The sequence below is a fragment of the Rattus rattus genome, chromosome 5, assembly GCF_011064425.1.
Source record: "Rattus rattus isolate New Zealand chromosome 5, Rrattus_CSIRO_v1, whole genome shotgun sequence".
Lineage (NCBI taxonomy): Eukaryota > Metazoa > Chordata > Mammalia > Rodentia > Muridae > Rattus > Rattus rattus.
In genome coordinates, this window is record NC_046158.1 from 149460262 (window position 1) to 149476785 (window position 16524).

A 16524-nucleotide genomic window follows, 5' to 3' on the forward strand; every position below is an offset into this window, starting at 1 on the left:
CCAAGAGGAACCATGGGAGTAGGAGGGCCCTGGGTGCCAGCAAAGGGGCTATGTTCTCATGCGAGACAGAACATTTCTTACCCGGCTACTCCTCTTGCTATGGCCCCATGCCCCTGGCTGTTGAGCCACCCTGGGGTAGCTGGCGTCGGTGTCTGATATTCAGCAGTCCCGGCTTGTTGTGGTTTGCCCTTGTATTTTGGCTCCGCCGTTGGGGTCTGTGATTGAGCCGTCAGTGGCATCCTCTGAGGGGGTCTAAGAATTATCATTCCATGGTCCCTGGGTCAGCTCGGGTGCCCGTGAAGCCCATCTAATGGGCCTTCAGAAGGGATGTATGAAGTGAAAAAACCCCTTGTTAATCGGAGCACCGAGCTACTATTGTGGACTCCCACGGCTCTTACAAAGTGGGCTGGAGTTGACCCACGACGTGATTTTGATGCTCTGGAAAGCCGTGCTCTGCCCACTGTAACAGGCTTCCCCGTCAGCCAGGGATGGCTCCTTTCCATTCCTAGAGATGCTCACGGCTTCCCAAAAGAAGAGAGTGGTATTTCTTTTGTAGGTGTGGACGGGAAGGGACGTGTGTGCATGTGGGTGTGGAGGTCAGAGGTCAACACTGGGTATCTTCCTCAGTCTCCCCTTTATCTTGTTTTCTGTTGAGTCAGACGCTCACTGACCCTGGAGGTTACCAGCTCAGTTATGCTGGCTTGGCTGGCTATGAGTTCCATGAAGGGATCCCCCTGTCTCTATCTCCGTGGGCTGCGGTTACCACTGCACATGGCGCTGAGGTTTGAACTCCGGGACTCGTGTTTGTACAGCAAGCACCTTACCGACTAAGCTACTTTCCAGTGTCTTTTTTTAAAATGAGATATCTCTAGGTAGCCCAGGCTGGACTCAATTTTTTTTGATCCCCCTCTCTTCTTTCTCCTGAGTTCCGGGATCATAGGTGGTAGGTCTCCATGCCCGGTTCAGCCGTCTCTCTTAAGGAAGAACCGTTTGGTTCCTTCCAGCTGCTTCGATCCCCTCCTCCCCTCCCCAACTCTCTTCCCATCTCCTCTTATTCATCAGGAAGAGCACAACCGGTGTTGTCCCCTGTTCCCCTGAGGACCTGCAATCTGTTACCTGGAGACTTGGATGAATGAACCAGAAGCCACTGTGTGGAGAGTTTGGCTGCAGGGTCAGAGAATATAGATTTCCACGCTGGCCCTGTCGTCTAAAACCCATATTGACCGGGTGCACTGTTCAGCCACAGCACGCCTTAGTTTCTTCGTTTGCAGAGTAGGTGCTGGCCGGCCGTCTCCGGTAGAGATGTCTGATGTGTGTGAGCCACCGAGGGCTGTGTTTGGTAGGAGGCAGGTTGCACCGTGAGCTGCCACGTGAAAGTCTGAAAGGTGAAAGGCTGAAGGTGAAAGTCGCACCAACCCACACGACAGGGTGCGAGAGGCCCCCTGACTGTGGAACTCAGGCTCAGCTGCGTGAGCCACATGGAGAGATGAGTGTGTGACTAAATGGGGACATTGCTAAAGAGGTCACAGTTTGGGGGACATGATAGGAAGTGTGTTCTTCAAAAAAAAAAAAAAGGTTCTCTTGGGAGCAGATGACTTAGCAGATCGAGTGCTTGCTCTGCATGTGAGAAGACCTGGGTTTGATCTCTAGAACCCAGGAAACCCTCTCCCTGTGCTGGAGAGGCAGTCAGACCTCTGGGATTTGCTGACTGGTTAGCCTAGCCTACTTGGTGAATTCCAGGCCAGGGAGAGAGCTTGTTTCAAAAAAGAAGATAGTGTTTGAGAATGACACTCAAGGTCCCCTGCTGTACACACACACACACACACACACACACACACACACACATTCACACACATTCACACACACATACACACATTCACACACACATTCACACACACACCCACCCACCACACACACTCACACACATACACACCCCGACACAACCTCATACAAACACACTACACACACACACACCCACCCCACACACACACACACACACACATCGCACACACACATGCACACACATTCACACACACATTCACACATTCATATACACACATGCATGCAAGCACACACATGCACACACACCTACACACACATACACACATTCACACACATTCACACACATATACACACATGCATGCAAGCACACACATGCACACACACCTACACACACATACACACACATGTACACACACTCACACACACACACACACACACGCACGCACACACATGCACATGCACGCTTGTACCTCTCCAATTAACATTTGCCAATTTTGTTGTGAAACTCTTCCTATGGAGACTGGAGACACTTAGCTGGCCTCTGATCCCGGGGCATTGGGCGGTTGCTTCTCACAGGGCTAAGGGAGCCCTGAGCATTGATCAACTTGTCGTTTATCTGGAAAAGAAACACAGTGGAAATCTGCATCCAGACGACAGAGACAGACAATGGCTTGTGCAAAGGCTCTCAGGTCCCAATAAGCTGGGTGTGCTGAGGCAACAGGGGGAACCAGAAACTCAGCAGGGTGGAGGGAGAAGGTTGGGCTGGTGCTGGGGTTTGGGAAAATGCAGGTGGCAGCTGAGTCGGGACTTTAGTCTGAGGCCACAGGAAGTCCTCCGAGGGTTGTAAGCCGGGAGTGCCCGGATCTGATTTGCATTTTTAAAAGATTACTCAACTACTCTCTGAAAGACCAGAAGAGGCAAGCCGTGTGTTGACAGAGGCCCAAGAGAGAGGCACCGCAATGGAGGCTTGGTTTGGAGTGCCAACAAGGGAGGGGACCGAGTGGAGTGGCTGGACTCAATTAGCACATGCCTTCCAGCTGTTCCCCATGTGTCCTTCACCGTGACATTCTACTCTTGTCACGGGAAGAGGAAGCAGCCTGGCATCAACACGGCTGCCCTGCCAGCCTTTCTGCTGGCACCGTGGACCCTGGTTACTACCCCCGATGAACCAGGGAAGCCAATTAGAAAACACCCTTATCTTGGTCCCCACGCAGAGCCCTCACGACAAGAAGCAATTTTCTCTCGGTGTGGGCCTTCCCTCTGTGCCATCAAGAGAGCCATGGGTGACCTCCAGACAAGTGGCTTTGACTTGGATCTCACCTTTGCCTGGGGCTGCCACTCCTGTCACTGCTGTGGGTGTCAGCCTGTCAGGCAGGCAGGCAGGAAGGCAGGCCACCCCCCATGACCAACCTGTCTCTGTGTGGGTTCTAGCAGGGGCACCAGAGCCCTGGTTCCTATACCAGTCAATAGAATGCCATGGGAAGATGGATGGAAGTTGATAGTCACACACTGGCCACTGTGGTGGCTGCTAGCCCAAATCTCCCCCCTCCCCCGCCTTGGGTTTAAACAGCAGGATGGGAAGCAAGATAGTAGGGAAAAGCAGGAACTCAAACAGGAGCTTGAGGCAGAAGCCTCAGAGGAGCACTGCTTGCCGGCTCACTCACAGGCATATGCTTGCCCAGCTTTCTTATGCAGCCATCAGTCACCAGCCTAGGGGATGGTATCACCCATAGGAGGCTGGGCCCTTCTACATCAATTTGCAATAAAGATGCCCTCCTCTGAAGACATGCCCTCAGACCAATTAGATCCGGGTAACCCCTCCATTGAGACCTCGTTCTTGGGTGGCTCGGGCTGTGTTTTTCAGGCCGTGTCCGCTGTGACTGTACACACGTGCAGTTGATGGCTCTCTGCACCGAGCAATGTCACTCTAGACTGTGCCCTGGAGCCTTTCTGTGTTCTTTTGCTTGGTTGGAAAGTGATGGACAGGGTTCCAGGGACTTGTCCCTTGTCATGGCTTCTTCAATTTGCAATATAGGAATGGAGGAGCAGAAGAATCAGGTAGGAGGCTGGGAAAAGCCTGGATGTGTCGTTGTCTTTTGTTATTTAGTGTATACCTACTTATGTATTTCTTTTGTACCGTGGGGAATGAAGTCACCATCCTCTTTGGTCACCTCTGCAGTCTTGGACCCCTCTTCTTCCCCGGGGGGAGGGGGAGGGGTAACAGTGTGGTCCGTGTGGCGAGCATCTTCCCACATCCCTTTCTCTTCATCTGTGGATGTGTAAATAGAAATGTTTTATAAGTTGTAGGTTTTGACCTTTTCCACTTAAAACACACACACACACACACACACACACACACACACACACACACATTATTTGCAAACCACAGGCTGCTTGTGAAGGTCGGAGGAAACTCCGTGAGCATTGTGGGTCCTGGAGAGCATCTCAGACCATCAGGGTTGGCAGCAAGTGCCTTCACCCACTGAACCATCTCTCTGGTCGCTCTCCCCACCACCTGGTGTGTTTATAAAAAGATAATAAGAGGGCGACATGTTTTGGTGGATGTGTGGTGAGGTATGGAGTAAGCGGGTAAGGGGTTCTTTGGCTGGGCCCATGCTGAGTCATCCCTTCCCACTGAGGGACCAACCACGTTGATATAGCAGGGCATGAGGAGGGGAGTTGAGAGGGTAATAGAGACAGAGAAAGGGAGAGAGAGAGAGAGAGAGAGAGAGACAGAGAGAGAGAGAGAGAGAGAGAGGAGGAAGGGAGGAGGAGGAAGAAGAGGAAGAAGAAGTAGAAGAAGTAGAAGAAGAAGAAGAAGAAGAAAGAAGAAGTAGAAGAAGAAGTAGAAGAAGAAGAAGAAGAAGAAGAAGAAGAAGAGGAAGAGGAAGAGGAAGAGGAAGAGGAAGAAGAAGAAGAAGAAGAACTTGGCCATGAGCACGTGGAGAGAGGAGGGAAGGGAATGAGGAGAGAGCAGGAACAGGAAGGCCAGAGCAAGAGCAAGAGAGAGAGGAGGAGGAGGCAAACAGCCCCTTTATAGTTGGTTGGACAAACCAGGTAACTGGGGCAGAGCTTAGACAAAATGCTAACACCCCCAACAACGTATGTTGGACTTTCTGGGTTCTGTCCATGGAATATATGCCACTTAGGGCTGCACTGTCTGAGCCCATCACTTAGGCCAGTGTGTGTGTGCAGTACACTGTGTGTGCTTTCATTTGCCTACAGCTTGCCTGTGTGTTTCTCCCCCGTGCGTGAGGATTTTCCAGGTTGCATAATGGCCAGTCGGCTGCCACTCTAAGGTCCTAATGAGGGTAACACCAAGTGAGGGGTGCCTTTTGGAGGTGACACTCAATCTCAGCAGCCTTCCTTGTGGACATTCAAGAGTCTTTTCATACTCCACAGGCTGACATTGGTCTGCTAAGCATTAACGGATATTTTCTTCGGGTCCTTAATTCACTTTGACTTGGGATTGATTGATTGATTGATTGATTGATTGCACCACTGTCTTGTTCTTTCTTTTTTTCAAAGTATAAAATCAATCTGTAGACTGGGATATTGTCATGTAAAAAATGAGTCCTGTCTGCAGACCTTCCCCGGTGGCCTTGGTGACCTCTGGTAACAAGAGCTGTGTCTGCAGGTCCCTGCTCCCTTCCACTTCTCTTCCCTTTCCTTGGTGACAGGGTTTCTCTGTGTAGCCTTGGCTGTCCTGGGATTCACTATGTAGACCAGGCTGGCTTCTAACTCAGAGATCTGCCTGCCTCTGCCTCCTGGGTGCTAGGATCAAAGGATCACTGCCTGGCTTTCTCTCTCTCTCTCTCTCTCTCTCTCTCTCTCTCTCTCTCTCTCTCTCTCTCTCTCTCTCCCCAGCCCCCTTTCTCATTTCTTTTCCCCCCACCATAAGGGAGTTATACTTTTCACCATGTTTGTTTTCACATTGTTCTCTCCTCAGACATGTTTTTTTGTATCATTGTTGTATCATTGTATCATGTTGATCACATGCACTAATTAGTCTCATTATGGCCTCCTACCTACAGGCGCATCTTATCACATCCATCCTTGTTACCTCCCCCCACCCCTCCTCCTCCCACACCTCCTCCCAACCACCCTCCTCCCACTTAGCCCCTCCCACTCCCACTGCCGTGTCGCTTTATTTATTTGCTTTATTTTGAGTGCCCAGGGAGTTTTAATAGTGCTGTTTACATGGCGCACAGGCACCTTAGAGCAGCTCTACCACTGAAGAAAGGCCTCTCCCTCCCCAGTACCATTAACTTCCTGCAGATACTCAGAGAGAAATGGCTTCATGAGTCCCTCCCCCATAGGTACTGTGACCTGCCAATGGATCATGGCGGAGGTGGGGCATCTTCAGGTTGTTTTCAGGTCGTTTTCGGCCTCACTTCTATGACCCTTTGCCAGTGGCTAAGAATAGTTTCTCCACAAATGTTCTGATTTGAATTGTTTCTTGTGGCTGCTTAAAACTCCAGTGTGTGTGTGTGTGTGTGTGTGTGTGTGTGTGTGTGTGTGTGTGTGTATTTTATGTACACATGTGTTTTGCCTGTGTGTATGCCTGCATGACACATATGTACCTGGTGCCTGCATAGGTCAGAAGAAGGGATAGGATCCCCTAGAACTGGAGTTAGAGATGGTTGTGAGCCTCCGTGTGATGCTGGGAGTCAAACCTGAGTCCTCTGCAAGAGCAGCCAGTGCCCTTGCCCACCGTCTTAGTTAGGGTTTTATTGCTGTGAACAGACACCATGACCATGTAAGTTTTATAAAGGACAACATTTAATTGGGGCTGGCTTATAGGTTCAGAGGTTCAGTCCATTATCATCAAGGCGGAAGCATGGCAGCATCCAGGCAGGAATGGTGCAGGAGGAGCTGAGAGTTCTACATCTTCACCCAAAGGAATCCAGGAACAGACTGATATCCTCAGGCAGCTAGGAGGAGAGTCTCCAAGCCCACCTCACAGTGACACACTTCCTCCAACAAGGCCGCACCTTCTAATAGTGCCATTCCCTGGGCCAAGCATATGTAATCCATCACACCCACCGATCCCTCTCTCTGACCCCTTAGCATCCATTTTAGAGGAGGTCCCCACTTCTGGTCATGCATACATCCAGGTCACGCAGCAACCCCACACACCCTTTCACAGGCTTCTCTGGGCTTCTCTGGTAGTCAGACTGCAGCAGCCATACCCTGCATATTAAAGATTTGTTTCCTCCCTTAGCTCCACGGCTACATGGAGAACAAGCCTCTGGGGCTTCAGATCTTCATCGGGACGGCTGATGAACGGATCCTTAAGCCACACGCCTTCTACCAAGTACACAGGATCACCGGGAAAACAGTGACAACCACTAGCTATGAGAAGATTGTGGGCAACACCAAGGTCCTGGAGATCCCCCTGGAGCCGAAGAACAACATGCGGGCCACGTAAGGCTGGGCAGGGGTAGGGGCTTCTTGGGAAAGCGAGCGGGGCCCGAGTTACAGGGTTGAGGGGATCTCTATGAAGGGACCACAACAGCCATTTCTGGCACTGCCCAATCTTGAAGTAAGTGGTTTTTCTATTTAAGAAGTGTTATTTGAAAACCGCTCATGGTGACACACACCTGTAGTCCTAGCTAGCACTTGGGGGCATGCATGGGGACAGGGAGATCTGGAGTTCAAACTATCTTCAGCTACATACTGAGTCCCAGGCTAGCCTGGGCTACATGACATCTGGTCTCAAAAAAACAAACAAACAAAAAAAAACAACAACAACAACAACAACAAGAAAAAACAAACCCAAAAACAAACATCAGTGGGACCTAAAGAAAAATTTCAGTGACAACACAGAAGGCCACTCATGTGGCACTTATACCTGTGGCTAAACTGGCCACATGGCACACATGGGTCAGCCTCAAAGAAGCTTTTATGAGGAAATAAACTCCAGCTTACAGAGGGGCTGTGGGAGGGAGTGTGTGAGAACCCCAGGGCACTGGTTGTACTGTCCCTGTCACTGGGGTTCATATTCTCTTTCTCTCTTCCCTGTCTCACGCCAGGGTCCCCTGGCAATGGTCGATTGTAACTTGTTTGTTAAATTCAAGACAAAGATACTCTGACATTTGTGGAATGGCCCTGGCCAGTTCTCCCAGCTGCCCTTCCTGAGTTTTGCTGGTGCCTTTGAGAATAGAAGCACTGACATGACATTTTCCCTAGAGAAGCCATCTCCACTCGGGAGATTAGCCAAGCTCGCTGTGAGATTTCTTTTGCTCTCTTTCTTTTTCTTCTTTCTCTCTTTCCCTTCTCCCTTCCTCTCTGTCCTTCCTTACCTTTTCTCTTTCCTTTCTTTCTCTTTCCTTCCTTTCTTTTTCTTTCCTTTCTCTTTCCTTCCTTCCTTCCTCTCTCTTTCCTTCTTTCCCTGACCTTCCTTTTTTCCTTTCCTTCCTTCCTTTCTCCCTCTCCTTCCTTCTTTCCTTTCTTTTCTTTCTCCCCTTCTTTCCTTCCTCCTTCTTTCCCCCTCCCCTCCCTCCCTCCTCCCTCCTCCTTCTTCCTTCCTTCCTTCCTTCCTTCCTTCCTTCCTTCCTTCCTTAAATTCAGCATCTTGGTATACCCTTCTGGTAGTAATGCCCAGGAGGACCTTGCAGCGCCCCCTCCATGGCTGGCCAGAGGAGGTGTTTGCTTGACCACCTTAGGTGGGTTTGTGGGTGTTTTTTTCTGCTCAGTGAGATGATTCTCATGACCTGGGCTCTCTTCTGTGCAGCATCGACTGCGCAGGCATCCTGAAGCTCCGAAACGCTGACATCGAGCTGCGGAAGGGCGAGACAGACATCGGCAGAAAGAACACGCGTGTGCGCCTGGTGTTCCGTGTGCACATCCCGGAGCCCAGTGGGCGCATCGTCTCCCTGCAGGCTGCATCCAACCCCATCGAGTGCTGTAAGTCAGGGCTGGGGGAAAGGGGCCGCACATGAGTACCCACCCTGGGCAGGTGGCCTGCAGGAATCCACAGGTCTGTGGTGACAGAAGAGCAGACGCTGCACCCAGGGAGGTTTTGATCTCTGCTTCTGTCTGCTTGTGGAGACTTCTCTTGGGAAATAAAGACAGGACAAGTGGTGGGGGATAAGAGGGGTCGATGGCTTTGTTTAGAAGATGTGAAAAGTTTAAATGCTGCTTTGGTACTCAGAAGCATGGACACATTTGCAGTCAGTTCCTGGAGCACACATCCCTTTCCTTCTTTTCATCCACCCTCCACGTAATGAGATTCACAATGACGTGGCATCGGCTTTGAGCTGTGGCTCTGCAGATGCTATGGAAAGCAGCTGGCCATGTGCTCACACCAACCCCAGGTCAGTGGCTAGGACCATTATACCCACTTCACAGGTTGGAAGACTGAGTATCCAGTACCTGTGCCCAGAAGAGATGGGGCTGGGACTGGAACCCTAGAACCTTGCAGACAGTAATAGTTCTCCACACCAGCCTTCCACCTGTCCCTGCCTGCTGTCTGAGTTCTGTCTAGGGTCATGGCCAGGAGCCATGCCATGTGTCGAGCGTCCCCAGAGCAGTAACAGTTTATAATTTAGTGAAGATAAAGGCCCCACCTTAAAGATGGATGTAATGTTAGAGCCTGGTATAAAAGAAAAGTTCTTGGGGAAGGTGCTGAGCAGAAGAACACAGAGCTAGGTCCTGCCAGGCTTCAAATGCAGTTGCTGTGAGCTTCTGGCATTTTCAGCAGGGTTTTGCTGCGATGCATGACAAAGCTTACTTTTGCACACATATGCATGTGTGTATACATGCATGAAGAACTGGGGATTTGAACCCAGGACCTCGCGCGTGCCAGGCAAGTGCTCTGCCACCAAGCTACCTCTCCAACACGTCTACAGACACACTTTTTTTTAAGGAAGAGAGGGTCTTGCTAAGTTGCCCAGGCTAGATTTGAACTCTCAGTCCCTTTGCCTTAGCCTCCTGAGCTGCTGGCATTATAGGCCTGTGCCTGGGGCTAGATATCTGTTAGATTTTTGAAAGTTCAGTCATTCTTTTAAAAAGACTAAGGGAGGGTGGAAGGTAAGCATTGCTCTAGAGATTAAAAACTGCTTATGCTGGTTTATGTCGTTAAGGTGGTTTTATGTAATGGTGTTTCTCATTAAACTCCTTTCGAGTCCATCTCAATCCTCAATATACCGGGTGCGGTAGGAGCTCTCTTTGCCCTTCTATATCCATTTCCTTCAGTGGCCTGAGCGATGGAAGCAGAAGTAAGAGAAGTAGATGGGGGTGGGGTGGGGAGACAGTAGGGTACAGCGGAGACTGGGGACCAGAGGCTACTCTGCCCTTCTCAGAGGGCATCTGTGAGCTGTCAGCAGCCTGAGTTATCATGGGAACATGGTCTGGATGGCCGATTCTGATTTTAAAAGATTAAACAGGGAAAAAAAAACAATTTCTGGCTTGAAAATGACGGTCAGGGAAGGATACGGCTCAAATGTAGTCTGCCCTTAGCATGCAGGAAGCCCTGGATTCTGTCTTCCCCCAAAATATCCACATGCATTACTGATTAAAAGTGGCAGCAAATTGAAGATATTCACAGGGCCAGGCAGAACCTATGAGAAGTTCCTGCTTATCAGTAGTGGTGAGCCATGAATGAACAGAGGGAAAAGTCCAGGACCGCGTGCTCTGTTACAGTACAGAACTGACCCCTGACCCCTCGGGCTGGAAGCAAGGACAGAGAGTGGTTTCTACACAGGCAGTACTCGGGCTTGGTCTGATGGAGACCAGGGAAGGGCCAGCGGGAGCTTGCAGCTCATTCAGACAAAGAGGGGGTGCTAGTGAGTCTGTGTCGAGTTGAGAAACAAGAGCCACCACCAGGGAAGGCGAGACAAAGTGTGACAGCCACATCCTCACCCCTGTTCTCTGGTCTCGGAAGCCGCCCTATCCTGTTTGATTTTGAATGTCTTAGGATCATTCTAGAAGGAAACACAGACTCTTCGTGATCTTTGGAGGTGTTGAGCCCACGGGGCTCCTCTTTTGGGTGGGCAACTCACCTTCACTGTGGGACCTTGGTCAGCTGCAGGGTAGGGAGAAAGGATGTGTGTCTTCTCTGGGCTCCTCAAGTCGTGTCTGACATCACCCTATGGCCTTTGGGAGCCTCTGTGAACCACGTGTGCCTTCTGTAAGGTCGTTCAGCAAGGGCGTTTGGAAATCCTTTGAACATTGCAGATCTGCGGGCTCCCCACTGGTTTCAGCCACCTCACCTTCCTCCTGCTGACAGATAAGGGAACCAGGGAGCCCAGCCTTTCTTGGTAAAGTGATTCACCCTTTTACTCAGTAGTAGCAAAGCTGGAATCACAAATATTCTAGTTCCATGAAACATCTTCTTTAGCATCTACAATGCCTCTCTCTCCTCTCCTCTCCTCTCCCTCTCCTCTCCTCTCTCCCTCCCCTCCCCTCCCCTCCCTCCCCTCCTCCTCCCTCCCTCCCTCCCTCCCCCCTCCTCCCTTTCCTTTCCTTTCTTTCCCTTTCCTTTCCTTTCCTTTCCTTTCCTTTCCTTTCATTTCCTTTTGGTGTAGTCACCCTCTGTGGCTGGCCTGCCACTGTCCCTCACTTCCAGGTCCACTGGCTTGACTGCCCACTTTGTTATATTCTTGGCCCATGAAAGACTCTATGAGCTCGCACTGGGCTGATTGTCTTGGTTTCTAGCCTGTAGGCAGATAGTGAACACATACCGACAATTAGTGACCCACACCCGTGGACGCAGACGGTGGAGGGTAAATATTTATTGTCTAATTGACACACTGTTGGGGAGGATGAACTGGTAAGGAAAACAGAGTGGGCTGGCCTGTATTTACAAGGCTAACTTATTTATTTTGGAAAGGAGCCTCCCGTGCCCCAGCTTGAGGACAATGACATGTTCTCACCATGCGAGGGACACCGCTGTTTGGACAGTGGTCCTGATGCCTGTTGTGGCTTTTCCTGTCTCATCCTAGCCTTAGGGGCCACAGCTCATGCTACATGTCCTGACACCCATGTTTCTCAGCATCCGGCCATTTCCCAGGGTTCTGCTCAGTGGTCTCAGCTGTAAATCTTCCTCCACAGTAGGGCAGGGTGTGGCCTCGCCCCGGGCTAGTTCCTTAGGCTCTCTGAGCGGATGCCAGGCAGCAGCTTACATCTGAGACATGTGTGCCCCTTAGATGTGGGGCAGAAGCCTGTCATGAGGTAACTGCTGGGTTAGAGGGCGACACCTCATACACGGCTCTCTTGCGTGCCTCTGTGTGTTTGTTTGCATGGCTCAGGTTTCGCCTCATCTCCTTGGGGTCCTGTCATCTGCATCTGCTGCTGTGTCCCCCTCAGTTCTGTCATGGGTGAGGACTTAGACCCCTCTCCAGCCCTGGACATGATCTCGTCCATCTTTACCCTGCTCACACGTGCAAAGACCTTACTTCTGAAAAAGCTCCTTCCGGTTGTCGGGCGCAGCCTGGGGTGGGGGTGGGGCGGTCACTGTTCAGCCACGGCCCTTTCTGATGTGGTTCTCCACTTCCAGATGCCCCACAGTTCCCAGTGGCAGAGTCTTCCTCCCATTCCTCTTCCTGTTTGCTCAACACAGTTACTTGCTCCAGGCAGGTGCTCAGGCTTGACTGAACCATAGAATCATGTGTGGGTCAAAACCACACGTACATGCAAACATTTATATAAACAACACATGTACATGCACAAATGACCCACATAACATACACACATGTATAATACATATAACACGTGCACATATACACATATAAACTGTAGTAATGCATACATGTATATGAGGACATATGTATACTTAATATACATATGTGAAAATACATATAATATCACATGCATACATGCAGCACATGTATATATACATGCATATGCAAATACACATACACACATACATGTACACTCATGCACATACATATACACCACATATACACGTACCTACATACATATATGCATGCACATGCACATATATGCATGCACATATAGACACATATATCATGTACATATGTCTATACATGTAAATATGCACATTTACAGGTATACATATGCACACATAAAATATATACATATACATGTGCATACACATGCACATATATACACACAAGCACACACGTACACTCTGTCTTCACTTAGGGTATGGTCTTGGAATAGAGACTTCTAGGGAGGCTGCCATGTGTCTGAACTAAGGCATAGAAAACTTGTGACCTTCTTCCCCCACTCCCTGCCCTTTACTTGGTTGGCCAACTCCTTGCCCACATGCTCCCAATGAAGAAAGTGTCCTGAGCCTCAGATCCCTCTTTGGGCACTGACTGTCACACTCCTTAACATCCCTCCTGCAAGGCCAGGACAGGTATTCGCCAGGCTTGTCACCAGGACTGGTCTAGGACATTGAGAAAGTGAGGGAAAGATGCCTTCCAAGGCTTCCCAGTGGGCCACAAAACAGAATGGCAGTGTCTGCAGGTCCTGGCAGCAGGTACCATGAGACCCGTGCACAGCCTCCCCATCCATGTCCCATCAGAAACCTGTGCAGAGCCTCCCGTCTGTGACTGTCTGAGTCTTGCAGATTCTCTCTGTAATCTGCAGATTCATCCTCACAACCACATTTCAGGAAATACCTAAAGCGATTGTTCAGGAAGCCCTGCCCACCCAGGGCACAACCTGAATTCACTTTGTTTCTTCTGCAGAGTGGGAGGTGGGTATGGGCTTGTCTCTCTGACACGTGCATTTCCACTGAGGTGTAATTAAGAAACTGTAGGCTTCACGGAGGTGTCATTTAGCTCAATGACTAAATACGTATATCACGCATGCATGTGCGCACGCATGCACATATGCACACACAAGCACACACATACACTGTCTTTATACGCCCACATCACCACCATTCCTACCAAGACACAGAGCACCTGGCCCTGTCAGGTCCCTGTCACCCCCCTCAACTGCTTCCTCTTCCCAAGCTCCAGAGAGAGGCAGTCACCGATCTGCGACCTGTCCCTGGTGATGAATGTCCCCTGCTCTGTGACTTTGTTGAGCGGAATGCGTGCACAGGCTGTGCACCTTGGGGTCCTGCTACTGCTTGATTCAACAGTTTACCCTCATGGATGGCTGAGCAGTGTTCAATTGTAGGGATACAATGGCTTAGTTACCAGCAGTGGGTATTGGCCTGCCCCCGCAGTGTGAGTGTTAGGAGAAGGATTCCAGCATTCTTGTGTGGACAAAGGCCTTCCTTTCTCCTGATAAACACCCAGGGAAGGTGTTGCTGGGTCCTTGGGTGTCACATATTCTTGCTTCTGTACTTTTTAGTCTCTCGTTACAGGGTGCTTGAGTATCTTCTTTGAGACCTTGTATATAAATAAATAAAATTTGCACCTGGGAGAGGGCACACAGGCCTGCCTCCCAAGAAACTTGTCAGCAGTGGCCCAAGGCCACTTTGAGCAACACCGGGGGCCACAGGAGGGTGAGAAGAGTTTGAATAGTGGTTAGGAGTCTATGTTCTGGATCCAGAGGTCTGGGTTCAAATCCAGCCTCACTAACCACTTAGTGCCAGGGAAGTTATTTAATGCCCCGTGCCTCAATTTCCCTATCTGTAAAATAAGAGTAGTTATAGTGACCCACTTGTGCTTTGTGGGTATGAACACGTGTTTCACATAACAGCATGGCTGTGGTCACAGCTGTAGCCCTCTCTCCCGCCGTGATGGGTCCAGAGTGGACAGGTCACCTCTGACAGTCCCTGTAGCAGTAGGAAGCAGACTCGCCCTGCCCCTGGCTGTTAGCACAGCATCACAGAGCTCGTAGTCTGGGAAACAGCAGGTGCATGTGAGCCTTCCGCAAACACAAGGTGCCGCGGGGAAACACAATGGGGCCACACACCCTGCCACTCAGGAGGAGCCGGGTTACCAGCTGGGGGAGGAGTAGGCAGCCTGGTAAAAGTTGCCAAGAGAACTGTTCTGCTGGGAGCACGAACCCAGGTAGCTTTCCTGCTGGTAGGCATTCCTCCTCTCCCTTCGCTGTCCCTCTCCTGGGAGCAGGCAGGGCTGCCCTTGATGGAATGAATGCACATAGTGTCCTCACAGGTTTGCAGGTGGCGGTCCCTCTTGGACCTCATTAGCCCTCGCTTTCTCCCTCAGGGATGTTGGGACATATTTGCTGAGCACCGACATGCACCAGTGACCCAGGCAGGCCTGTGGCTCAGAGTCCATCCCCTCCGAGGCTGAGGTTCTGGAAGACTGGCTGCTTACTGTAGCCCTAGCTTGCATAGGAAGGGGCCAAAGCCCCAGCTCTCTCCTCTGTCTCAGCAGCCTTGGGCCCCTCATTGATCTTGGAATCCATCAGTGAGGTTCATGCAGCCCCGAGGGAGAGTCTTGTTAAGTAGAGATGTTTGAGGATGTCCGTGGCATTGGAAGGAATGAAAGAAAAAGAAGAGAGTATAGTCTAGACTTTGTGCTGTGTGGATGAGATGACAAGGAGAGGAACCTCCCTGCAGGGTATGTGCTGTCCCCCTTTCTTCATGAGGAGCTCATCTGCTGAGACCCAGTGCTAGATACCGTGGAGCTAGACTTGGAGCTCTGCCAGAATGCTGCAGCATCCTCATGCTGACAAAGGGCCTCGCCACTTAGTGCTGTGTGCATCAAACAATATAAACACACACACACACACACACACTCACACACACACTCACACACACACTCACACACACTCACACACACACTCACACACAAACACTCACACACACACACACACACACACACTCACACTCACACAAACACTCACACACACACACACACACACACACACACACTCACACACTCACACACACACACACACACACACACACACACACACACACACACACACACACACACACACACGACCTGCCAAGACCCAAGGTCCCCCTGTGGTAGTAATTGTCTCACCCTGACAGAACCCTGGCTCTGTAGAGACACCTCCCGGCCAGCCTCTCCTGTGTCCCTCCAGAGGCTCCCAGGCAGAGTATGTATGGTCTTGGCCACTCACCCCTGTTGGCGTGGGAAAGGACTCGTGAGTTTTCCCTCAAAGTCTCTGAGGTGCTCACTGCTTGGCGGCAGGTCAGCACTGGCACTGGGAAAAGTGAGCTGCCGCTCCTGGTGGATTCAGAGCTTGTAAAAATATGGGACCCCGAGACAATTTATGAGGTGCCAGAAACAGGGCAGGAGCAGCATCCAGAGGCTTGGGGCCACTTGAAAGCATAAGCAGGAGCCAGGGTCCGCTTTGTCCCCAAGCTGGAGTCAGCTCACAAGGATGGATTTGAACCCAGGCAAGGTTTGCATAGAGAACTGTAGATAGGAAGGTTTGGGTGGCCTGGAATCTCTAAGTCACTTGTGGGAGCTCTGGGGGCTGATGGGAGCTGTGGGAGAGCCAGGGACTTCCTGAGAGCTCTCTGAGGTCCTGCATGCTGCTCCAATTAGCAGTAGTAGCTGGTGGAAGTTGCATCAGGCAGAGCTGTGGGCCCCAGGAGGGTCGCTCCAGCGGCCACTCACCTCTCTTCAGTTCCTCTCGGAAGCTAATTGGATCGCTTTGCTTCGCTAAGGGGTTCTCCAAGGACTGAGGCATTGTCTGGGAGAAGTCTCCCTGTCCCCAGGTGGCCTCTGCAATGTGGAACTGAGCCCTGAACCATGTGTGATAAGCCACGTGGGAGGAAGGGTAGCGTGCACACCTCTGGCCTCTGCCTAAGGTACGCAGATACGGGGCCCCAGGAAGTGGCTGGGCTTCTCTGGACTTTTACTAAGCACT

At 50.8% G+C, this 16524-nt stretch overlaps 1 protein-coding gene across 3 annotated transcripts in view; it reads left to right on the forward strand.

The window, feature by feature from the left end:
* Window positions 1–16524, forward strand: part of Nfatc2 (nuclear factor of activated T cells 2) — a 129093-nt gene that overhangs the window by 66186 nt on the left and 46383 nt on the right. For all 3 annotated transcript variants that reach the window (XM_032904738.1, XM_032904736.1, XM_032904737.1), the window contains exons 4-5: window positions 7007–7209; window positions 8519–8691. In XM_032904738.1, coding sequence (XP_032760629.1) covers window positions 7007–7209; window positions 8519–8691 — 376 coding nt within the window. The remainder of the gene's footprint in view (window positions 1–7006; window positions 7210–8518; window positions 8692–16524) is intronic.